The sequence below is a fragment of the Ornithodoros turicata genome, chromosome 3, assembly GCF_037126465.1.
Source record: "Ornithodoros turicata isolate Travis chromosome 3, ASM3712646v1, whole genome shotgun sequence".
NCBI classification, from domain to species: domain Eukaryota; kingdom Metazoa; phylum Arthropoda; class Arachnida; order Ixodida; family Argasidae; genus Ornithodoros; species Ornithodoros turicata.
This window is the reverse complement of record NC_088203.1, coordinates 106279907-106304823: the sequence shown is the minus strand read 5'-3', so window position 1 is coordinate 106304823 and position 24917 is coordinate 106279907. Positions and strand designations below refer to the sequence as shown.

The 24917-nt window shown below is 44.4% G+C and overlaps 1 protein-coding gene across 2 annotated transcripts; it reads right to left on the bottom strand.

Moving 5' to 3' along the window:
* Positions 1–747: 747 nt before the first annotated feature.
* Positions 748–15892, bottom strand: LOC135389117 (FERM domain-containing protein 5-like). Of its 2 annotated transcripts, XM_064619122.1 has the most exons (15): positions 15673–15892; positions 11954–12058; positions 11495–11537; positions 11356–11434; positions 10206–10303; positions 10019–10142; positions 9505–9592; positions 8608–8696; positions 7054–7117; positions 6960–6974; positions 6378–6466; positions 6235–6312; positions 5982–6142; positions 5134–5416; positions 748–3740 (listed from the first exon to the last, which is right to left on the bottom strand). In XM_064619122.1, the coding sequence occupies exons 1-15, from the start codon at positions 15766–15768 to the stop codon at positions 3431–3433; spliced, it is 1722 nt and encodes a 573-aa protein (XP_064475192.1). In that variant the 5' UTR covers positions 15769–15892; the 3' UTR covers positions 748–3430. The 2 variants fall into 2 exon arrangements, with proteins under 2 accessions (XP_064475192.1, XP_064475193.1); XM_064619123.1 differs by lacking the exon at positions 6960–6974 and having other exon boundaries at positions 15673–15891.
* Positions 15893–24917: the final 9025 nt, after the last annotated feature.

Genomic DNA, 24917 nt, shown 5'->3' with positions numbered 1-24917 from the left:
TTGCTAGAGGAAATACCTTTCACTTCAGTAAGATCGAGTTATGTTTATGTAGTACAGTAGACTCCTGTTGACTCAATTTGGATTACTGTAAAAGTGGCTTTCTTTGTGCAGAACGATTTTTCACGTTTTTCGCGAGGGCCAAAAATTTGTGAATTTAAGTACCCGCGAAGTAGATACACTGACGTCACCGAGGTATACGAGTTTGCGTTTTTCGAGAATATAAGTTCCCGCGTCAACAATGGCTTCCACCAAAACGCGAAAACATGTTCCACGCAAAATCAACGACTTTTACAGTAATTTGATGACGTCCAAAGATACTGGTGAACACCATTCATTTCTATGGATAAAAACAAAATGAAACATTATGTCAGGGGCATTCACAGAAATGAATTGCTATTATATCTGGAAATGGCCAAAATAGCCAGCACGAGCCAGGGTGAGGAGGAAACCCCCAATCTTTCCCCTTTTTCAAGTTAGCATTGCAAAGCAACCATGTCCATGAACCAGGTTGGAACCCTCCCAGTGTTCAACGTAGCAGCTCATCCGCTTGGCAGGTGCCATTCAATTGTCAGGGCTCAACGCTTTCGGAACAACAGGAAGTCGAGGACTACTTTGGCAATGAAGTGACCTTGAGATGCATAGTTTTTCCATTTGGATTTTGTGTCATTTGACCCAGTTTAGTGGTTCCCCCACGTTACAATAAATACAACTCCACTCTGTCGCATAACGAAAGACTGAGATAGCATGGAGCATGAAACAGGTTATTTTAATGATCCGTGAACAGTCTGAAAAATATGATATTTTCGAGTCACAGTACAACATTTGAACGTCACCCATGTTACACCTGAAAGAGCCTTACACATACATTTTGAGCTTCTTTCTCACTTTTTTCCAGCTTCAAATATGAAACCACAAAGGGTTTTTTTTACACTAGCAGTGTTATGGAACAGCTGCTCAGGATATGCACCTCTTGCCAGCAGAATGCAATCGTGGAAGTTACAAGGATGAAATACAGACTTTCAAAGCAGAAAATAAATATTGGTTCAAATTATATTTGCACAATATAAAATGTGTTGACTGTACCAGAGTTGTCGAGTATTCAAAATGAGCTGCCAGTTTATTGCGATGGCTTTACGTTGTGCAGGTGAAAAGTTGGAAAGGAAGCCTAAACACTACTGTTTAAAAGTTATTTTTAAAAGTTAGTAGTTCTAAGCATTACTTAATAGTAACAGTAGGAGCTAATGGGTACTAGTAAGAGCAATGTTTAATTTGCCCAAAGATGCACATTCAGACAGTTGTTTTCCTGGACAGTTTTGAGTGGACCTGTTTTTAGAAGTATTGTGTGGTCCAACGCTGCATAATTCCTGACACAGATACACTTTGTGTCATATGAACAGAAAACAAATTTTGTAGTGTGTGACATATTGTTGCTTTTTAGATCATACTGTTTATAATTAGTATCTTGCTTGCACAGGAATTTTCAAAACCAGTGCCCAAAATTTTTCAGCCTGGTCAACCAGCGTATCAATCTACAAGATGTTTGTCGTGGTCTGCAGCAGTGAAATTGAATTAGAAGCATCTAGATGGCCAAGGGAAGTCAATTTGATTCTGTGAAAACACCTCACACCTAAAGGATATTGTTGCATTTTTGAGCATGAATTATGACATTGGGGACTCACTTGCCTTAATTTGTATAACTAGTTGAACTGAGGCTCAAACAACTAGACATCATGCAGTCTATCAATATGGTCTTTCTGAATTCTTTGCTCAACGAATAAAAACAAAAAACTACTGTCCAGGTAACTGAGATGTCTAGGTTATCCTCAGCTGTCCTATGTCAGTAAAACTTTTTTTTTTGCTTGTTCATGATTTTGAGTGCAAGTGACACTCTTGTAATATCACCGAGGCCATGATGATAGAAGAAAAAAAATCTAGCATATATACACAGACCAGACAGCTTTTCTAATGAAAGATGACCTTCACCTGCGAGGTTGAAGCGGACGGCAATGTTTTCAAGTTTCACACTGCCCTAGTCTTCTAACCCTATGGAGAAAATATGCTTCAACATGTGCAATCCACCCTGCGGATTTCGTAAGGCTTGCACTCAGAAATTTCAGCCTCAGCTGTTACCGGTTTGTAAGCAATTCCTTATGTACACAATTAAATATTGTTGCATAGCACATTTTCTTTGTTGTTAAACAATCTTCCTAGTAAACAACTATCATGGAATGTTTAAAAACATGTTGCATAACAGAAGGACAAAACAGACAAACTATACACAGAATTTCTGGAACCTAACATCAAAGAAAGAAACCTACGTCGCATAATAAACTAAAATGTTACGCTTCATATTCACTTTAATACTAACAGCATATGTGCAGAGAAAGGCCAGTAATTATTTATACAACTAGCATATACACGCTTTTGCAACAAAAGGTACAGAAACATATAAAAAATTTTTGGGGTAAATAAAATTTGAACACAGTCTAAAACATGTACTTGACCGTAAACACTTTACTGCTGCCATCCAGTGATTAAAAACGGCAGTACTGCTGCCCCCTTTAAAAAAAAAACATTGTGCCGCTCCATGCTAATAAAAGTAATAAGAAACACTGTTATGCGCACAGAGGAGTGAAACTACCTTCAAAATGTACATGCAGAAAATCAGCATCATACAAACAGGAGCTGAAACATTTTGGCTGGCTACATGCATCATCACGAAACAAAGTTGTTTACGGTTATCAATGTGGAAAAACTGTAAAACGTGTGCATTGTACCAAAAATAAACTGTCATCTCTCTTTCCACAAAATGTTAAAAGAAACATCAATGCTTCACATTTTCAATTGTGCCGGGGAATATTATGAGACGCCGAGAGAGACCCGGATGAAGTCTCCTTAACTACTTACATAAAAAATATATAATGTGTAAATTTCCAGCTTCACGCATTTAATTTGTGGCAAAGGCAGGCATTTTCTGTTCTATTTGCTTTACTCTCTTGCTTTTACTCTTGCTTTGTGTCTCTGCATACATGCAATGCAGATAGACTGTGCATGCACATGAGCACATAGTAAAACAGCGTGGCTGTTTCACTACCTGCGGCCAATGCTATAAAACTGAGGAAGTATCAGCTTTTGCAAAAGGTTCACAGCAGGCTGTTGAAGCAATATATGCAGCCAGGTTTTGGCAGTTTTCGTTTCTCATTTGTTGCAAAATTGTAGTGGACGCTAAACTTTCTGACGGAAACTTGGCACAAAAATCTGCCAAACCTCAAAGTTTACGACCAGTACAGAGACGTCTTGTATTTTCCCGACACAATTAAAACACCCTCTACTAAGAAAAGAAAAAGGTTTCATCAGCTCTACACCAGTCACAGCATGTGTAAACAAAAGCGCAGATAAGGGGAAAAATGGTTGCGATGTCTTCTCATTCTCACCGCGGAAGGAAAGCGCTGAACCACGCTGACGCGGCGTCTTTGGCAGGCTCGTAGTACTCTCGCCTGAGTAGCACCATTTCGGGCATTTTTCGCACTCTCGCCAAAATGGGCCAGTCCCATTCCATGACTGCCACCAGGAGGCAGGTGAGGATAAAGAGCAGACACATCCATGCCATTAGTCCAACACGGAGCGGGGACAGGGGAGCGTTGGACTTTCGTCGTCTTAGTTCAGCCTGTTGTGGTTCGTCACTGTGTTCTGCTGCTTCACTGTCCATGTCTTCAGGTGGCACTGGTTCAGAGGGTGACCTGAGAAGGTTCATTTTTTTTTCTTTTCAAAGCATCTCACGTAGATGGCAGACAGACTAAACCAGTAGGCACTAAGGAGGGATAGTCAATAGTTCCTAACCTGAGGCTTTTCTCTCTACTCACTCTCAATGAAGTTGAGGTCAGTGATAGGCAAAGCATCCAAAATTGTACTTAAAGCAAAGTACCTAGCATCAGTGGTACTTGAAGTACAGTGTGAAGTATACTGGGAATTGTAGTTTAAAGTAGTACTTGTCAAGTTGCAACTGAGTTAGGGCAGTAATCCAGGCAAGTTTGTAAGTCTCGAAGAAGGAAAACCTGCAATGTATGTGTAAGTGCAAAAGATGGGACTAAGGAAGACTGTGCATTCCCTCTTCCTTAGTCCAAAGCTTTTTTTCTTTTTGTACTTCAAGTACTGCCAGTCACTGGTTCTGGTGGCACACTGAGTCATACAGCTCATGCACTGTCAGTGTTTCAGGTTTTATCAAATTTTATCAAATGGGAATCGGACATGCAGTTGAAATTGGATTCTATTTAAAAGTTGCGCGAAATGACAGAAAAATATGTAAGAAATTTGACCCAGGACACAGAGGCAACCTAAGTACGGGGTTTCTTATGCTATTACACTGCATTGCCTCACGCTGTGTTCTGTTCTTCTCCACTGCAAGTGGAGACAGCAGTTCAGTCTTCACAAATCCTGTGCGGATGTCGGTGTCCTGTGATTCCAGTTCCTCATAAGCCTGGATCATCCAGCAGCGTGTATGGGTTTAAGCATGCTGCCACGCAGATTGGCCTTTGTAAGAGTTGCCGTATCACTATCGAGTGCCAATCATACCTGCTCGATGCGGACGAAAGAGTGACGGGAGACAGGGCAGTTTCGCAATGACCTAGATACCAGCTGACTAAGGACCCCCTAATCGCAGCCTTCTCAGTCATTTGGGCTCAAAAGGAAAACAAATGCAACGGGTTATTACCCAGTTGCGATACCTTTTGTTAACTTCTTCCTGGAGATCCAGGGTCGACGCACCTCGGTATCGCAAATTTAAAGTTCAGCGAATAATTGCCTGATCCTGGCTCCTCACAAATTATTGAGCTTGCAAATTTGACCACTTATGCAGCGTGTTAGAGGTAGCTGGTAACTTGAAACTTGTTACTTGTCCAAAATAGCTTATTAACTTATGTGTAACGTCATTTGTAACCTAGTTACATTTTTAACGGTAACTTAACTGGTAACGAGCTCCTTTTCTCGATTAACGTCCCCATCTTCGATTATTGGTTCCGTGGTTCCCGTGCCTTAGGGGTCACTCCATGGTTGGGAGCTTTAGTTTGACACGTGGTGAGAACGTGAAGGCAATGCCAGACTGCCCTTCCATTTAAGGCCTGTTTTAGTCGTTACCTGTCCACTTTTGGTGTTTCGTGCAGCGTGTTGTCGGTCGTTGTCAGGTGCGTTGGAGTAGAGTCCGGTCGGAGTTCGAGGGTGCACGGAGGAGTGCAGACGTCGTCTTCCCCAGAGTCAGTAAGGTCCAGCTGGGCAGCTGAAGAATGCTCCTCGGGTGATCTAAATCCGTCCCCACAGTCCATGGGGGGCCTCGGCTGGGTGGCAGAGGGGCTCGTATGGTTTGCTTGTGGGGTCAGTGTGGCCTGTGTGGCCAGGCTGGGCCTTTGGCTCGAGGTAAAAACTAGAAGAGACGCAGACACATTCAAATATGGTTTTCTGTACTTTTCATTATCCTCCCATATGCTCCGTGTAATAGTAGCAATTTTTGTGATTGTACCCTTTTTTTTTTCCAAATTGAAGTCCCACAAAATATTTGTAATGATCGCAGAAAAATATGGGCATTTGAATATTTGCAAGCGAATGGGTCTCATCAGTTCAAGGCAACCCTGTGAGGGCAATTCATCGCAGAGCTTATTTGTGCACATCTGGCTATAAACTCCGATTCCATCATCCTATACTTGACTGTAGGCTTCAACGTAAAAGGTTGGTGCCACAGGGGCATATCAAAGCCATCGACAATTCCTTGCAAAGCCACGGGCGAGTCCCATGGTACAACTGCGGAGAACGTGAACAGCAAGATCAAGGTTCCCCAGAATACTCCCCAGACCTGAGACCCACCTGACAAATTATTGAAGCCACAAAATTAATATGATAAATCAATTTGAGATCTTAACCTCCTTTGCACCTGCTCAATTGTGCTCCACAAGGCGTGAGACATGTTCTTTTTGTGATGCTCATGTCCTTACCTGGAGGTGTTGCATGTACAGAGGGCGACGTAGGTGGGCTTCGTGGCTGCGCAGGTGTCTTGTACCTGAAGGAAGGTGGCCGGGTGAAGCTGCGCTCAAACTGTGGAGGGTCACGGCGAATGTTCCGCAGGTCGTCCATTACTTCTTTCTCGACGCGACCGCTTTATGACATAAGGTAAAGTTGTAACAACGTTCTGTCTACGGAAGCGGCAGCATTTCGTTGCTGCTTGACGATGGCCCTTTTGAAACGCACCTGTATCTAAACCGTGACCCTCGAGAGAAGAGACCACCACCCGTGGTCACTGAAGGAACTTCGCTCGATGATGGGATTCTGTGTTTGAGTTCCAAGAGAAAGTCGCCATGAGTTGTCAACAGGCATGAACGAACGAGACTTACGTAAAGAAATATCTCTGTTCAATGGCACATCGCCACAGGTGGTGGCAGGCTACAGGGGTTGGGCACTTGAACCCCATCAAGTGTTTCTTCTGTAAAAATAAAATAAAAAATATAAGGATGCATCTGGGATGTGTAGGGAAATTCGACAAAGTATGTCAGACACCATAGTTCCTGCACTGCAGTTGCGCTCAATCTCCTACTTGTCATACCAGTTTTTGATCACTGCTCACAATTATTTGCGCATAACCTTATATAGCCCAAATATAATCGCTCCATGTGAACCTTGCTTTATTTTGAACACCCTTATCTCGGGTTACTTTTCGAGTAATATTCCCATTTCAATGCAAGGAAGAGCAGTTGACTAAGGTATGCAGGCGGAGTAGTTGATTGGTGACGATTCATGCTGAGCGAAACATGCAACAAGCAGGACAATGGCTTTTTCTTGTAGTATGCTAGCAGCTGTTCTTATAGACTTCTCCAGTCTTTTTCCTGCTTGTGGCTTGTTTCATTCAGTACAAGAAATAGCGGGAGCACAAATAGCCTCCACAGGACTCAACAAGGACAAGAGACAGCCATATCTACCTTTGCCTTGGCATCCTGTAAGTGTGAAAAACGGAAAACAAGGACAGAAGACATGAGTACACATATACCAGCCTATAAAACACATAAAACGTACCTCGCTGAACATAAGATGAATTATGAACATTTTCCCTTCATAGTTGATTTTCTGAATGTCAGGCCTGTCAAAACAACAAATGACAACATTGACTTCACCACCACCGTGGATGTAACCACTATTGTGTCTACTCACATAATTCCAACCGTTTCCTTGCCCAAAAATGCCACAGACACTCGAGGTACACTCAGCTACACTTTTATTCCAAAGCATTTGATGTTTGTGACGGGCATTTCATAGTTGTCACTTGAATCGCAAACTTTCCATATGAGGTAGTAGTTGTGTACTGTCAAGCACTTAATTTAAGCAATCTCTGTTATTTTCAAGCTCTTCACAACAACACTGGGAGGTACAGAACTAGAACAGTCTGTTTGAAAACAATCTGTCACCTTCCCAACTCTCGTGAGATCTTGTTCTGTGGTGGACATACAGTCATTGAACATTTTCTTTGGTGTATTTGTTGGCAGAAGCATCCAACAGTTGCATCTTACACTGACGTCTGTCCTCTTTATATCACTGCCACGGTGGCATTTCTCCAACCAGTGGGGCAAAGTGCCCACAAAGGCTGTCCCCTGGAACCGGATATACTCTACCGAGAAACCGAAAATGCTCAGAACAAAGAAATCTGCAAGTACAGTCGCCGTCTGATTTTTCAGACTCGGCGGGGATCGCGCAAAAGTCCGAATAGTCGAGCAGTCCGAAAAAACGAATTTCGCTTCAAAATAAACTTTACTCTAAGCCCTAGTAAGCTGGAAAAATTTGTCGATGCTTTCCTAACGCGCTTCCAGCTCTGCCTGATAACATCAGCTTCCATTTCGTCAATGTACTTTGTCAGAGGCACCGCCGTCATCAAGTCCGCAACTGGGCTTCACCTAACGCATGCGTGCTTTAGGTGAAGCTCGCTTTACAGCGCTGTCGCGCGACTCGCGGGCGGACAAAAACGAAGACGCAGAGATGTTACGACAGACCTCTTCTCCTCAGAGGAATGGAAAATGAACAATCATCACTGCCTATTTTTTTGTCTCAATATTTTAGTTGGTCGATTTCTTTCTATACGAATTTCGGATGATACAAATATTTTCCGTCACCCCAGGAGAGAAATTCGCTGGTTGGGCAAACAGAGTCCGAAATATCGAGCGACGGAGCTGTATGGCATCTGAACTTTTGGATGTTCTTATACATCAACTCTATGGAACCCGCGGCTGTTCCGCGAAGGAGTCCGAATAATCGAGCATGTCCGAAAAATCGACCGGCGACTGTACACACTACTTGACCGATAATTTCCCTGTTCCTGATGTTCAATGTTTTAACCTGACTAATAGACCCTCTTCTAAGACACGTGTGACTCTAGTGTTTGGCACGGTGCCCGTCACTGTGTGATATGTGCTGCACCGAATCTGTGGCTGACAAATTTTCAGCACCAGGTGATACCTCGTCCAGCAGAGGTATCACATGCTGGGTGTGGCTGCTTCATTCACGGTTGATGGAACACTGTCAAAAATACCTTGCATGGGCACCACCGGCAGAGTGCTGGACGACTTATTGTCATCTCACCATTTGAAGTGATGTGTCTTCCGACTTCCTTGAAAAGTGAGGATCCCTGCATGGTTGATTCCCAGGTACAGTTGGTTGCTTTTGTGGTCCTAAAAAGTATCACGAGCAATTTTATAGGGAACTTTCCTAAGACTGCAGAGCAGGTGAGCATTCGCATAATGTAATATAAAGAAGTGTGTATAAATACCGCTGTGGAACGACAGCGCTGCAGAAAGACAGAATTATGACAAGTGTAAAGTCCTTGATGGTTACTGACTACTGCTCGTTAAAAAGTTTTGGATTCAAAATCAAAGGCAGACTACGATGAACTATTGAGCAAAAGTAGTTTTCCAACGTAAGAGAGGAGAGATGTTAGTGGCCGTGTCCTTCATTTTTTTATCACTAAGATAAGGAACTAAATCGAGAAATGACAAAAAAGTCGGTACGAAAGGATAAAAGCAGCTCTATCCTACACTGAGTCATTAGGATGGAATGAGCGAAAATAAAGCGGGCAATTTTGTGCGTAAAAGCAGTTGACTGCTAGGTTCTTATTTGTACGTTGAAACCAGCACTCAAATTTCTGGTCAGACACTCGATGTTCACTGGTGTTTGTACCATTGTTTTAGGTTGCAAAAGCAAAACCTGATTCAAGAGCCAGTTTTGATTTTGAAAATAAAGATTTAATTGGCAACATTTATCGTGTTAAAGCAAACGTCTCGCACACATAATAAAAATGCCATGCAGTACAAGTGGTCGAGAGCACCCATGCACAACACACGTCAAGCATGCAGAGATGATTTCTAACTGCAGATAGGAGGAGGTAAAAAGCAATGCCAGAAAGAAAAGGTAGCAAGGTAGAGAACAGGACGTGCTGTAGATGGCGAGACACTTGAGCAGGCTTAGCCAAAAGGAGTCTACCTTGACTGGATGAGGGTCAATACCGTACGTCTCCAACAGTGCCGCCTTGCGGAGAAAGTTCATCTCGGCCACGGCTGGAACTTGACCCCTGAAACGAGCATATAAAATGTAGGCAAGTGGCTGCACACTTTCTAAGGGACACTGCACGAAGGTGAGCGTTGGTAGAAACGGGTAGAAACAGACAGAATGAAAGTGTACCTGCGCCACGTCTACAAGCAGGTGCAGGTGTACCCTCATTACATGCCATGGATGCGGCTATAAATTTACTTACCCGTGCTCACCTTCAATGACACAAGCGTAATGTCCATTATATTAATAAACACATTGCAGGTGAAGTATGACAACTTTTTTTTGGAATGTGGAAATGTTTCGAGACTATAAACTAATCACATGGTACAAGCTCGGGAAAATTAGCCTAAAAAGAGCACTTACTGCAGGAGTGATGTTAAGGATGTTAAAAAGATGCCGCTGTTGACGTTAAAAAAAAAAAAAAAAAGTTGAAACCTCAACTTGCCTAAGCTGTTGCTGATGAATTTCAGCAATTTTTTCTTCCAGCTTGGGGGGTTGTTTCAGCAGCAGCTTGAATTCTGATACATAGTTGCCCGAGTGCTCATCACTGTCATAATCTCCAAGTTCGGCTACAACAAGAAACCATGCGTTTTAATCGTGCGATTTAATTCAGTGAAGCATACAGGTCTTACATTGTATGATGAGCGCCGCCAAGTAGGCAGCATCGTTCTGGGCACAGTACAGTCGACCATGAAGTAGGTCTCTTCTGAGCTGCAGAAACACTTGGTACCTTGGAAAAAGGAGCCCACTGATGATCACACAGAATTTGTCCAGAGAACCATTTCTTTGTTCTCTATACAACCTGAGACAGTAACCGTTTCTGTTACCTAAATTTAGTATTATTGCGAGAGAGTACTGTGTATGGATTTTATTCACCCAATTTTTAAGTTTGTGAAAACAGAAAAAGCAACATTTGTGCGCAAGTCGGAATCAACGTTTATTTGTGCTTAAGATTTAGCCCTCGTTTCTCTTTATCGCTGTCTACGCACCACAGCATGCGTAATGTCCTAATGTGCTACCTCTCAAGTCTGATATGCCCCACCTTTTTTAAATGCACAGAGACATTGCAGACAGGAATAGCGCCCCATGCCTCAACTGACCACGGCAGGGAAGAGAACAACAAGCACAACAAAGTCGTTTGCCATAACGTCTCCAGTGAATTGCCAGGTATTGCGGCGTATAAGGGGCATGACCTACTGTTGTAGTAGGGTTGTGATAAAGGCTGAACCGCCACCTTGTGATTGCAATGACGCTGAAACCACTAGCGCTATTTTGGGTTTGTGTCCAATTGCAACGTGCATGCTGTTTCGAGGCTCAATTTTTATGGAAAAACAAAACAAAAACACTGTGCATTAGAATCTGCGAAAAAACGGTAATACATATGTACACAACAAATTTGGTTTGGACAGCAGTAGTAGGGAAAGAGAGAGAGAAAAAAAAAAGTTATGGCAAGCTTAAATGCACAATTAAGTTAACAATAATGTTGATGTTGCGTGGCATGTTTACTATTGCGTCCCATTTAAATTATTTGTATTCTGGCATAATTGCAGTGATCTGAGAAACACTTGGCAATGTTATCTTAATGTCATGCCGCATTTTCAAGCTTCCAAGCGCCCTCCATCTAGATATCTCACTTCATGTTCTCCAAGATTTAATTAGATAACGTGAGATAGTGTTAACCTTTCATGCATAAACCCAAGTAAAAATAGTTTTGGGGGACATATCTCTCGATTTGTGAAAATAGAAATATTGTTATGACTCCAACAAACTTTTATGTGTTACCTCGTAATTTCTTCTTTGAGACGGAAAGGATCTGGAGGGTAAAACTTCACTCGGAAGCAGAACACGATTGGATTCATTCCTGTGTTGAAACATAAAAAATGTACGCACAATATTTTCTGACTTTAAGTGGTGGTCTTACCTTTAACTTGTTTAATGACAGGTTTGTTAAGGTCCAACCAGTGCTAAAAAATTAATAACAACTATATACAGGGTGTTTCACCTACTGTGTCATAAAAATATGTTAAGAATCTACTTGTCTTTAGGAAGTGATCTATTTTGTGATAGACTAGGGTAAATCTGACACGGCACGTTCTGCTTCTGGCAAAAAAACAAAAAAAAAAAACAAAAAAAAACGTGACATTGACTTGGCAGATTTCAGAGTAGAATTCACAAAATTCAATTCCTCACAACTGAAAATTGATCAAAGTGCTCCTATGTCATGGCAAAAGTTTGTGGAAGATAAACACCGCTGACCCCATAATTTTCAGGCAAGTAGATTTTTTAATATATTTTTGTGACACATTAGGTGAAACACCCTGTACACAAATTTCCAGATAATACTTCAGGGTCTAGACCGAATTTACAACAGACAACTTACACGTTGCTTGTGACTATCGACATATCTTAGGCCAAAGTAGTCCTTTTCCAGGAGGTTCAAAGAACTACACACATAGTCCAATATGTATTGGCCTTTGTGGAGATGCTAAAAGAATAAAAAAAAGGACCATTAAGTACTGTTTCCCCCCTTCTTGAGTAAGCTGCGACTAGTACAGTGTCGATACAATTACGTAGCTTCTAACTTTTCCACTCCTAGTGTACCACGTGAGCTTCACGAAAGATTTTCAACAGCAAATAAGGGACCTGGGCCCATTTGCACAAACATTGCTGTTTGCAATTAGTTATCTTCTAGCTCCTTCCGAACGTACTGTCAAAGCTGTAGCTAGGGGGGGGGAATATGTTTATTAAGAAAAAAGAAAAGAAAGGTGTCGAAGGGTTTTTCTTATGTGAAGTTCCTAGCACAATTTTTATACAAACAGGCCTAGGTGTGCTGCTTTCCACAAAGTGTACGACATGCATGAGTGGGACCAGTGTTGAGCAATTACTTTTTTTGGGTTACTTTTGAGTTTCACTAACCACTTGAGGAACTCATTCATTTTTACGTAACTTTATCGAAGTAACTTGGAATAAGTTCCTTTTGTTCAACTGTGGTGCGTTCACCCACTCTAATGAGACAGAAGCGAATTGTACAAATTATATTTTGGCTGTGTTTTCAAAAGGGTCTTTCGGGTCGCGTTTCTCATAGCAATGTGTAGTGTATTGATAAGAGCAGAGGGCACTGTGTAGGTAGATTAAATGCCAGACTCGCCATGGTTCTACGATATATGCGCAGAGGACGACAACTCATCAAACCTAAAATTCTTAGAACTGCTCTGTGCTCCGTTAAAATTTTTTTCGTCTTTTACGTCTTCCTTTACCCACTGTTACATCAGGGTGTCGATTAATTATATAAGGGTCAAGAACTAACCAGTGCATATTTGTAACTACTAAGTTAGGAACTTGAAGTTCATTGTCATAACTAATAACTTTGTTGGTAACGTCGTTACATTTCTTACGCAATAACTTAACTTGGAACGAGTTTCTTTTGTCGTGTAAGCTCCTCATCCCTGAGTGGGAGTCAATGACAGCCCACGCAAGTGCAAATGACGACGGTAAACAAGACACACGCCTGCTAAGTAGGCCACCGTCCAAAAAAGAAAAAAAACGTGCCTTTATATGGTCTTTGCAACTGCGCATTGTTCTTCCTCCGACCTAGTAGAGCAATGTATTCTGAGAAGATTTCAGACCGCTCTAAATGTGTTTTCCTTCGCGTAATAAATTTTTCACAACCCTTCGTATCAGCCGTTTCTAAACGTATTCACGAGGACCTATTTTATTGGAAATTTAATAATTGGAAACCTTTAAGGAATGAACGCAAAGCTCTATTAGGGCGTCCGTCGGCAGGTGCCTCCGAGAGTTATCGTGTCTGCCAAGCTTCCCATCTCAAGAAGGAAGCTTTTGAGATGGCAAATAGGCCCACAGTTCTGGTTTTGTAACCCCCAAGACGTCACCTATAATTGTCTGGGGTCAGTTAAATGAGATGAAACAAAAATAAAGCACCGAAGGCACATTTATTTGTTGCGACACAAGAGTGCTTTTTTTGGTCAGGAGTACAATTTCTTTTGTGATTTTGCTGTCTCGAAACAAGTAAGTCACAAATAGGTTGCAGTACATCAGCAATCTTTGTTCTCATTATTTATTATTCACTACTCTCACAATGACCATTATGTTTTCACTTCCTGTAACTTCAACCTTTAGTGCAAATCAGTTATTGTCCCTGTGTTCCCAATATGCATTAGGATCTTCAATTGAATTTCAATTCAATCTTCCGATCACTTTTGGAACTATGGGATCAATTGATTAAACTCTTTTCCTCGGGAATTCTGCTCTCGCGTTGTTTATCACTTTGAGGTATTTGCCATGAGAAACAACACTGCCGCGATACAAAGCAGGTGCCCCATTCTGCCTTATCTTATCTTACGTCCGCTATTAAAGCCCACGTCAAGTGGGTCGGGTCCACCTTCTCTCTCGGCGAAATCGGCAAATAATAAGTGCCATGCCCCATTAATACGTTTCCTGTGCTCGGGACAACGACAACAGGAGAAGGTGACCTCTCAATTACGTCAACGTGTCCTGTCGTGACAAAACCTGTCAGAGAAAAAACTTGCAGATGCAAGGACCACAGCGTAGGACAGTTTGACAATGCTCTCGGTAGTAATTACCTCTGTTCTCGCAGCAACGTGTTTGAAAGATAAAAAAGGAGTGCTCTTAATTTTGTGGGTGAATGTTCAAGAAACCTACATCACTTGACGCATAATGCAGTGCTTCAAGCCATTGGCGTTAGAATCCTTATTAGAAATATGCACATTAGTCCTATAGGGGCTAAAATGGTGTTAAACTTAATTTACGCATAGAACACGCGCGATTAATACGAGAAGCAACGTCTAAGTTTAGTTGACATGGAAGCCGTAAGAAGGGTGCTCAAAGTTATCGGATTGCTCCGGACATAGTGGCAGATAGGAAACCAAGGCCAGCTTTTATTACTACGGCATTCAAGAGCCTAGCACACTTCATTGTGACGGTTTTGCCCTGAAATCTTTACCCGTGCTAATACACTAGTTGGTAACGTTTCTCCGAGTCTGGGGAGACACACACAAACGGACGAGACTGAAACCAGCAATAAGACTTTATTCCCATACATGCAGGATGGCCATAACATAGCTGTCTAGGCAAATCCAGAACTCTCAGATGTACACACTGTCTGAAATTTTGGATTTGCCAAATCGACTGTTACAGCCATCCTTTTGTCCCTCTACAGTGCTACATTGCCTTTGGGCAGAGTAGGTCATTTTGGAAATAAATAAATAAATACATACATGTATTGAAATAAAGTCTCATTGAGTCTCGCCAGCTTGCTTGCATTTTGTTGCTATGTTCTGCTAACATACTGTTACAAGATATCACTGGGAAATTTGGTAGTACGAATGTTTTTTCTTGCTTATCTTTAACATACGTAACCCATGCTCCGCAGGTCCTTATAAACTGGAGGAGCTTAGAAACAATCAAGTTGCCAAAATTACATATTTACTGGGGCGTAGTCAAATCTTGTAGGTTCTGATCCCTGTACTTTTGCTGGCTACAAGTGAACAAGATTAAATGTCAATTCACCGTCTAGAACACATTCCGTTTCCGTGTCCGACATTTATATTCATGCAGAAGCAAGTACTGATGTATGTATGTACCTCCCCTTCCGATTCGTCTCAAAATCACCACGCTGGATCTTTTCCAGAAATCGTGGTTTTGTCAGACAATTGTACTTTACATTTCTCAAGTGAGCAAAAGCAGTTTATCACCAGCGATAATCTTACTTTACTATTATTTTACTTTACATCTGATGAGGATGTCGTCCTTCCGCATTTGGAAGCTCAAAGTGGTTGTGTGCAATTCGTCGGCACAAATTCAGACGAAAACTCCCGCTTGATCGCTCAAGCGTCAACTATCGTCACAGTGGTCGCTCACTACTCGCGCATGACAGAAACTCAGGCAACTCTCAGAAACTGAAAGTGTTTGTACTTTCATAAATACGAAATGAAACTGTGCAGCAGCAACTACAGGAACAAAACGACTTTTCCGATCAACTGCAGGGAAGAGTGACACAGTTGCGCTTAACTGCAATCAGTTTGCAGCATACAACGCTACACATTAAACAGGAAGCGTTACCTGAAAATCACACTGCAACACCTCACTGTCGTCTAACAAACGGATTGTGCACTTGTATTCAACGTTTAAATCCTTCTTGCTTCCAATCTTGAACATTATTTCACTATAGTTGTCAGGAAGCACTTGAAAGACGCCGCAGGTGTTAATTCCAAACCTGTCTGCACTTCGCAATTCCTCCCAAACAACCTGCTGCCATGAACACTCCGGTTACCAGGGCGCCGCCCCGGCAGCGCGTCGTTAAAGAGCTGATTAACGAGATTAATCTGGAAAGTGACTACGTATTATACAAATAATGTACTAAGAAAATGCACGAATATAAACAATGAATAAACGTAAGCATAACAAGCGCAATGCTTTTAGGGAAGTCATTCACGAAAGGTTTGGCCAATCCAATCCAACAAAAATTTCATTTTTTTTCAGGCTAGTGGTTCTTCGACTTCTTGCTGTTCGTGCAGCGTGATTTCTGAGATCTTTCATTCACGTGCCGTTATCTATTTTGTCAATTTACACGCAGTTTTCTGCTCGGAATGGATTAACGCATAGCACTATGAACATCGCACGTTGCATTCCTTTACGCCTTAGCAGGACAGCCGACAGTAAGTCGGATAGATTCTTCGTGACCGAACGCGACTGAACTTGAGTGTGATACGAAGCTTGCTGTTTTGTTCGCTCGCTGAATTTGATGACTTTGTAGAATTTGCTCATCGTTTTGTATTTAAAGTGATTTGCTCGCTGATCCCTTCAACTTGGGGTATTCGCTTAATTAGAAAGTTGCTTGTATTTCTGTATGTGAACAACACAAAGACATCTAGTTTTTGGTGTTGGAGAAACTTTTCTACTACAACACTACTACAACAACCACCATCACTGCAGTCTACGGTAGTGGTATATACGAAAACGTTGAATATTTTCTTTACTTGAAACAAAAATGTTACTTGCAGTAAAGCAACTTCATACGAGTGAACATGTAAAAAAAAAATCTGCAGTAAAAGTCTTCACACTAAACTGGAATACTGCACACCCTTCCTGAACATCGTGAACGAAGCAGCTGCACATTCGGATGGCCCTGCCGTCATTTTTGGCATTGGGATGTGCGCGTTTTGTCCTGCAACTTTTCTCTCAAATTTCTCTCTAAATTGATGGTGGGTTGATCAATAAATTAGCGGAGGTCATAGATAAATACCTGCCACGTATAGCAAGTAGGTTTAACCTTTAGCAGTTGCAGTCACCTTCTTTCGTATTTACTTTTTTTGTGACCTCTGGTCCTCTCCTATAAGAATTTGTATTTCCTTCTTGCCACCTTATTTGTTGTTCTCTTTCTCTTATGCACATTAGTATAAATATCTGTACCAAGTGTCCAATGTGAGGAAGGACGGATTCCGTCCGAAAGCTTGTTCTTTATTAAAATAAATATTTAAATGTTTCAGTCTCTTTAAATACGTACTCGCGAGCACTAGACTTTTCCGATTTGTGCCTGACAGTTGCTACCTTATCTGCTGATAAAACAACCCACTTAAAATATACCGAATCTTCTATGTAGGGTGCCTTTCTGTGAACACCACACGACGGCACAAAGACGATGAGGCTAGGTCGCCGCCGCCACAAGAGAAACCGCAACGAGCAACTGTGAGCGGTGTGGAAGTTGAGCAGCATGCTGATTCCAAACGGGACGACACCTTTGCCCCATTTCCCGACGGTGTAAACCCCGGGACTGGAGAAGTTGGGGGCCCCACGGGACCTGAACCAACACGTTATGGTGACTGGGAGCGCAAAGGAAGGGTGTCTGACTTTTAGGACAATCCATGAAATGGAACACACTGCAGACGCTTGTGAAAAGCAAGTCTTAAAACTTTCGTAGATATGTCTTGGCAAATTTATAGGATATGCAGATAGGCTGTCCAAAGAATTGTACAAAGGCTTTGAATGCCACCACAATTTTTTTTTCATGGGGGGGGGGGGGGGATGGAGCATTCAAGCAACAGACACTAGATAATGGAATGATATTATATAACAACATCTAGGTATAAACCATGACGACCTGTGTGTAAAGAGGGCAATTTCCACAAATGACCTTGGAGCTCTGGGGTGAGGGGGGGGCCACGGCCATCCTTTGCCCCCCTCGGTATGCCCAGAGTGCTGCAGCGTGAGGGGGACTGTAGGGGCAGACGCCCCTACAGGTGGTAAAGGTTTTTTTGGTGCAAATTATCGACAGAGAGAGAGAAAAAGTTAATAATAAAAGCTATGAAACTGTTTATCGCTTGAAAAATTCTCAATTTTTTAACATTGGACTCTGTCAAGGCGATCTTCTGGTTGCCTCAAAGACGGAAGCGATTGAAACAATGTTCGATATACCACGCTGGTGTAGAATTGCTTCATGTGTGCTTCGGCAGTACACCGCGTGTGATGAGGCAGCTGCGCATATCCTCAAAGTGAAGCAACTGAAGCGCAAGGTCCATGAAGCACTTTCCTACTGGATGGTTGCAGGGACTGATGCATTCCTGTCCTGTGTCTTGTTTGGAGGTGCGATACTTGTTTCACCACAGCACTGGGAACACACGCTATGCTGCTGTACAGGAGACAACGTTAAATAATGCCAAGTTAGTAAAAAAAACTGGTTACATGGTTAGGAGCATCAAATTTATTAATGGCAAGCTTTCGTGCATTAGTGCACACTTCAAGTTACACAAATGGCTGCCTGGAGGGCATGTGTACTTAGACAATAGGAGATGAAGAATGGACAGTAGGAACAATACAGGGTAGTTGGTATAGATTCATAATGGTGAATAGCAGCAAGGAGACAAGGACATAGGTAGAAGTAGACAGGACGAAAGGAGGTGGAGGAATGGAGCTGTAATGGTTGGGCCAAGTAAAAAAGAAATATACAAAACCAAAACAGCAAAAAGGGCAGATATACACAAAAATGGGAAAGCCGAGGAGTATCCACTAAAGAGACAAGGTGACGAAAAAGTGAGTAAAGAAACGGGGAAACTGAACAATATTTGGAAAATACGAGCGGGAACTCTAGGATTAAACAACACATTTTTATTTGTCAACACAGGGCCCCTGAACGTCAGTGCACTTCACAGTAAGCTCTGCACCGCCCGACTTTTCTGGGCATGACTGGGTGCATGGAAAAAAGGCGTGTTTTTATGCGTCCCAGCCTAGCATTCCTAGCTCTGTGTGCGCCTTTCTTTCACTAATCAAACTTACTTATAAAGAAATGTGTAAGAAGAGAACACAGGGTTATAATAAACATGTCAGTGTGGCAGTTTAACACCGGAACGGTGCGAGTCCAAAGCCCAGAACGTACACTGGCCAACGCGTTATCGTTGCTCTGCAAGTTTTTGAGGAGGTAGAGTATGTTGTCCTTCCAATTGCTACACTGCTCACCAAGCTTTGTGAAAGTGATTGTGAAAGATGTCATAAGTCTGGAGCAATGCGAATGGGCTTTTGAGAAGGTTCTAGAGCGTCAAGCCATATTCGTAATGCAGTGGCCTTCCTTTTTTTTTTTTGTAATGTATGCACAGGAATGACACCTGTATATGTACATTACTGGCTTTGCACTGGGCTTTCAGTGACGAGTCACTCATCCTGACGGGAGGATATCACGTTCCACGTGAGCTTCTGAGGCCACCCGCTCAAATATTGCCCACCTGCGGACTGCTGACGAAGCACAAAAGGCGAAAGAGCTGTCCTGTGCTAATGTGGCGATATTTGGGAATTACAAGCAGATGTTCTGCGTGCAGCCAAAGAGCGTCTTCCTTTCCCCCTCAATATGTACTTCACTGACTTTGCACTGGACTTTTAGTGGTGAGTGTCTCACCCTGAGGGGAGGATATCACGTGACCTTCTGATGCTGCCCGTTGCCCACCTGCGCACTGCGGCCCAAAAAGGCCGAAACAGCTGTCCAGTGCTGGTATGGTGACGTTTGGGACTTGAAAACACATGTTCTACGTGCAGCCAAAGAGCATCGGCTACCTTTCGCCCTCAATATGTACTTGATTGGCTTCACACTTGGCTTTCAGTGGTGAGTCACTCACCCTGACGAGAGGAAATCACGTTCAACGTGACCTTGTGATGCTACCCACTCAAACATGGCCCACCTGCGCACTGCTCAAGTGGCCCAAGAAGGCCGCAACTGCTGTATGGCGCTGGTGTGGCGAGATTGGGACATGCAAACACATGTTCTACATGCAGCTAAATAGGATCGACTGTCTTTTCCCCTGTGTATGTACTTCACTGGCTTCACACAGGGCTTTCAGTGGTGAGTCACTCACCCTGACGAGAGGAAATCACGTTCAACGTGACCTTGTGATGGTACCCACTCAAACGTGGGCCACCTGTTCAATGCTGAAGAGGCCCAAGAACACCGCAACAGCTGTATGGAGCTGGTGTGGCGCGATTGGGACATGCAAACACATGTTCTACGTGCAGCCAAAGATCATCGACTGCCTTTTCCCCCGTATATGTACTTCACTGGCTTCGCACTTGGCTTTCAGTGGTGAGTCACTCACCCTGACGAGAGGAAATCACGTTCAACGTGACCTTGTGATGGTACCCACTCAAACGTGGGCCACCTGTTCAGTGCTGAAGAGGCCCAAGAAGACCGCAACAGCTGTATGGAGCTGGTGTGGCGCGATTGGGACATGCAAACACATGTTCTACGTGCAGCCAAAGAGCATCGGCTACCTTTCCCCCTCAATATGTACTTTATTGGCTTCACACTTGGCTTTCAGTGGTGAGTCACTCACCCTGACGAGAGGAAATCACGTTCAACGTGACCTTGTGGTGGTACCCACTCAAACGTGGGCCACCTGTTCAATGCTGAAGAGGCCCAAGAAGACCGCAACAGCTGTATGGAGCTGGTGTGGCGCGATTGGGACATGCAAACACATGTTCTACGTGCAGCCAAAGATCATCGACTGCCTTTTCCCCCGTATATGTACTTCACTGGCTTCGCACTTGGCTTTCAGTGGTGAGTCACTCACCCTGACGAGAGGAAATCACGTTCAACGTGACCTTGTGGTGGTACCCACTCAAACGTGGGCCACCTGTTCAATGCTGAAGAGGCCCAAGAACACCGCAACAGCTGTATGGAGCTGGTGTGGCGCGATTGGGACATGCAAACACATGTTCTACGTGCAGCCAAAGATCATCGACTGCCTTTTCCCCCGTATATGTACTTCACTGGCTTCGCACTTGGCTTTCAGTGGTGAGTCACTCACCCTGACGAGAGGAAATCACGTTCAACGTGACCTTGTGATGGTACCCACTCAAACGTGGGCCACCTGTTCAGTGCTGAAGAGGCCCAAGAAGACCACAACAGCTGTATGGAGCTGGTGTGGCGCGATTGGGACATGCAAACACATGTTCTACGTGCAGCCAAAGAGCATCGGCTACCTTTCCCCCTCAATATGTACTTTATTGGCTTCACACTTGGCTTTCAGTGGTGAGTCACTCACCCTGACGAGAGGAAATCACGTTCAACGTGACCTTGTGGTGGTACCCACTCAAACGTGGGCCACCTGTTCAATGCTGAAGAGGCCCAAGAAGACCGCAACAGCTGTATGGAGCTGGTGTGGCGCGATTGGGACATGCAAACACATGTTCTACGTGCAGCCAAAGATCATCGACTGCCTTTTCCCCCGTATATGTACTTCACTGGCTTCGCACTTGGCTTTCAGTGGTGAGTCACTCACCCTGACGAGAGGAAATCACGTTCAACGTGACCTTGTGATGGTACCCACTCAAACGTGGGCCACCCGTTCAGTGCTGAAGAGGCCCAAGAAGACCGCAACAGCTGTATGGAGCTGGTGTGGCGCGATTGGGACATGCAAACACATGTTCTACGTGCAGCCAAAGAGCATCGGCTACCTTTCGCCCTCAATATGTACTTGATTGGCTTCACACTTGGCTTTCAGTGGTGAGTCACTCACCCTGACGAGAGGAAATCACGTTCAACGTGACCTTGTGATGGTACCCACTCAAACGTGGGCCACCTGTTCAATGCTGAAGAGGCCCAAGAACACCGCAACAGCTGTATGGAGCTGGTGTGGCGCGATTGGGACATGCAAACACATGTTCTACGTGCAGCCAAAGATCATCGACTGCCTTTTCCCCCGTATATGTACTTCACTGGCTTCGCACTTGGCTTTCAGTGGTGAGTCACTCACCCTGACGAGAGGAAATCACGTTCAACGTGACCTTGTGATGGTACCCACTCAAACGTGGGCCACCTGTTCAGTGCTGAAGAGGCCCAAGAAGACCGCAACAGCTGTATGGAGCTGGTGTGGCGCGATTGGGACATGCAAACACATGTTCTACGTGCAGCCAAAGATCATCGACTGCCTTTTCCCCCGTATATGTACTTCACTGGCTTCGCACTTGGCTTTCAGTGGTGAGTCACTCACCCTGACGAGAGGAAATCAAGTTCAACGTGACCTTGTGATGGTACCCACTCAAACGTGGGCCACCTGTTCAGTGCTGAAGAGGCCCAAGAAGACCGCAACAGCTGTATGGAGCTGGTGTGGCGCGATTGGGACATGCAAACACATGTTCTACGTGCAGCCAAAGATCATCGACTGCCTTTTCCCCCGTATATGTACTTCACTGGCTTCGCACTTGGCTTTCAGTGGTGAGTCACTCACCCTGACGAGAGGAAATCACGTTCAACGTGACCTTGTGATGCTACCCACTCAAACGTGGCCCACCTGTTGCAGTGCTGAAGGGGCCCAAGTAGGCCGCAACTGCTGTATAGCGCTGGTGTGGCGAGATTGGGACATGCAAACACATGTTCTACATGCAGCTAAATAGGATCGACTGTCTTTTCCCCTGTGTATGTACTTCACTGGCTTCACACAGGGCTTTCAGTGGTGAGTCACTCACCCTGACGAGAGGAAATCACGTTCAACGTGACCTTGTGATGCTACCTACTCAAACATAGCCCACCTGTTGCAGTGCTGAAGAGGCACAAGAAGACCACTACAGCTGTATGGAGCTGGTGTGGCGAGATTGGGGCATGCAAACACATGTTCTACATGCAGCTAAAGAGGATCGACTGTCTTTTTCCCTGTGTATTACTTCACTGGCTTCACACAGGGCTTTCAGTGGTGAGTCACTCACCCTGACGAGAGGAAATCACGTTCAACGTGACCTTGTGACGCTACCTACTCAGACATAGCCCACCTGTTGCAGTGCTGAAGAGGCCCAAGAAGACCACTACAGCTGTATGGAGCTGGTGTGGCGAGACAGGGACATGCAAACACATGTTCTACATGCAGCTAAAGAGGATCGACTGTCTTTTTCTCTGTGTATGTACTTCACTGGCTTCACGCAGGGCTTTCAGTGGTGAGTCACTCACCCTGACGAGAGGAAATCACGTTCAACGTGACCTTGTGATGCTACCTACTCAAACATAGCCCACCTGTTCCAGTGCTGAAGGGGCCCAAGAAGACCACAACAGCTCTATGGAGCTGGTGTGGCGAGATTGGGACATGCAAACACATGTTCTACATGCAGCTAAAGAGGATCGACTGTCTTTTTCCCTGTGTATTACTTCACTGGCTTCACACAGGGCTTTCAGTGGTGAGTCACTCACCCTGACGAGAGGAAATCACGTTCAACGTGACCTTGTGACGCTACCTACTCAAACATAGCCCACCTGTTGCAGTGCTGAAGAGGCCCAAGAAGACCACTACAGCTGTATGGAGCTGGTGTGGCGCGATTGGGACATGCAAACACATGTTCTACGTGCAGCCAAAGATCATCGACTGCCTTTCCCCCCGTATATGTACTTCACTGGCTTCGCACTTGGCTTTCAGTGGTGAGTCACTCACCCTGACGAGAGGAAATCACGTTCAACGTGACCTTGTGATGCTACCCACTCAAACGTGGCCCACCTGCGCACTGCTGAAGTGGCCCAAGAAGGCAGCAACTGCTGTACAGCGCTGGTGTGGTGAAATTGGGACTTGCAAACACATGTTCTACGTGCAGCCAAAGAGCATTGGCTACCTTTCCCCCTCAATATGTACGTCACTGGCTTCATACTGGGCTTTCAGTGGTGAGTCACTCACCCTGACTAGAGGAAATCACGTTCAACGTGACCTTGTGATGGTACCCACTCAAACGTGGGCCACCTGTTCAATGCTGAAGAGGCCCAAGAACACCGCAACAGCTGTATGGAGCTGGTGTGGCGCGATTGGGACATGCAAACACATGTTCTACGTGCAGCCAAAGATCATCGACTGCCTTTTCCCCCGTATATGTACTTCACTGGCTTCGCACTTGGCTTTCAGTGGTGAGTCACTCACCCTGACGAGAGGAAATCACGTTCAACGTGACCTTGTGATGGTACCCACTCAAACGTGGGCCACCTGTTCAGTGCTGAAGAGGCCCAAGAAGACCGCAACAGCTGTATGGAGCTGGTGTGGCGCGATTGGGACATGCAAACACATGTTCTACGTGCAGCCAAAGATCATCGACTGCCTTTTCCCCCGTATATGTACTTCACTGGCTTCGCACTTGGCTTTCAGTGGTGAGTCACTCACCCTGACGAGAGGAAATCAAGTTCAACGTGACCTTGTGATGGTACCCACTCAAACGTGGGCCACCTGTTCAGTGCTGAAGAGGCCCAAGAAGACCGCAACAGCTGTATGGAGCTGGTGTGGCGCGATTGGGACATGCAAACACATGTTCTACGTGCAGCCAAAGATCATCGACTGCCTTTCCCCCCGTATATGTACTTCACTGGCTTCGCACTTGGCTTTCAGTGGTGAGTCACTCACCCTGACGAGAGGAAATCACGTTCAACGTGACCTTGTGATGCTACCCACTCAAACGTGGCCCACCTGTTGCAGTGCTGAAGGGGCCCAAGTAGGCCGCAACTGCTGTATAGCGCTGGTGTGGCGAGATTGGGACATGCAAACACATGTTCTACATGCAGCTAAATAGGATCGACTGTCTTTTCCCCTGTGTATGTACTTCACTGGCTTCACACAGGGCTTTCAGTGGTGAGTCACTCACCCTGACGAGAGGAAATCACGTTCAACGTGACCTTGTGATGCTACCTACTCAAACATAGCCCACCTGTTGCAGTGCTGAAGAGGCACAAGAAGACCACTACAGCTGTATGGAGCTGGTGTGGCGAGATTGGGGCATGCAAACACATGTTCTACATGCAGCTAAAGAGGATCGACTGTCTTTTTCCCTGTGTATTACTTCACTGGCTTCACACAGGGCTTTCAGTG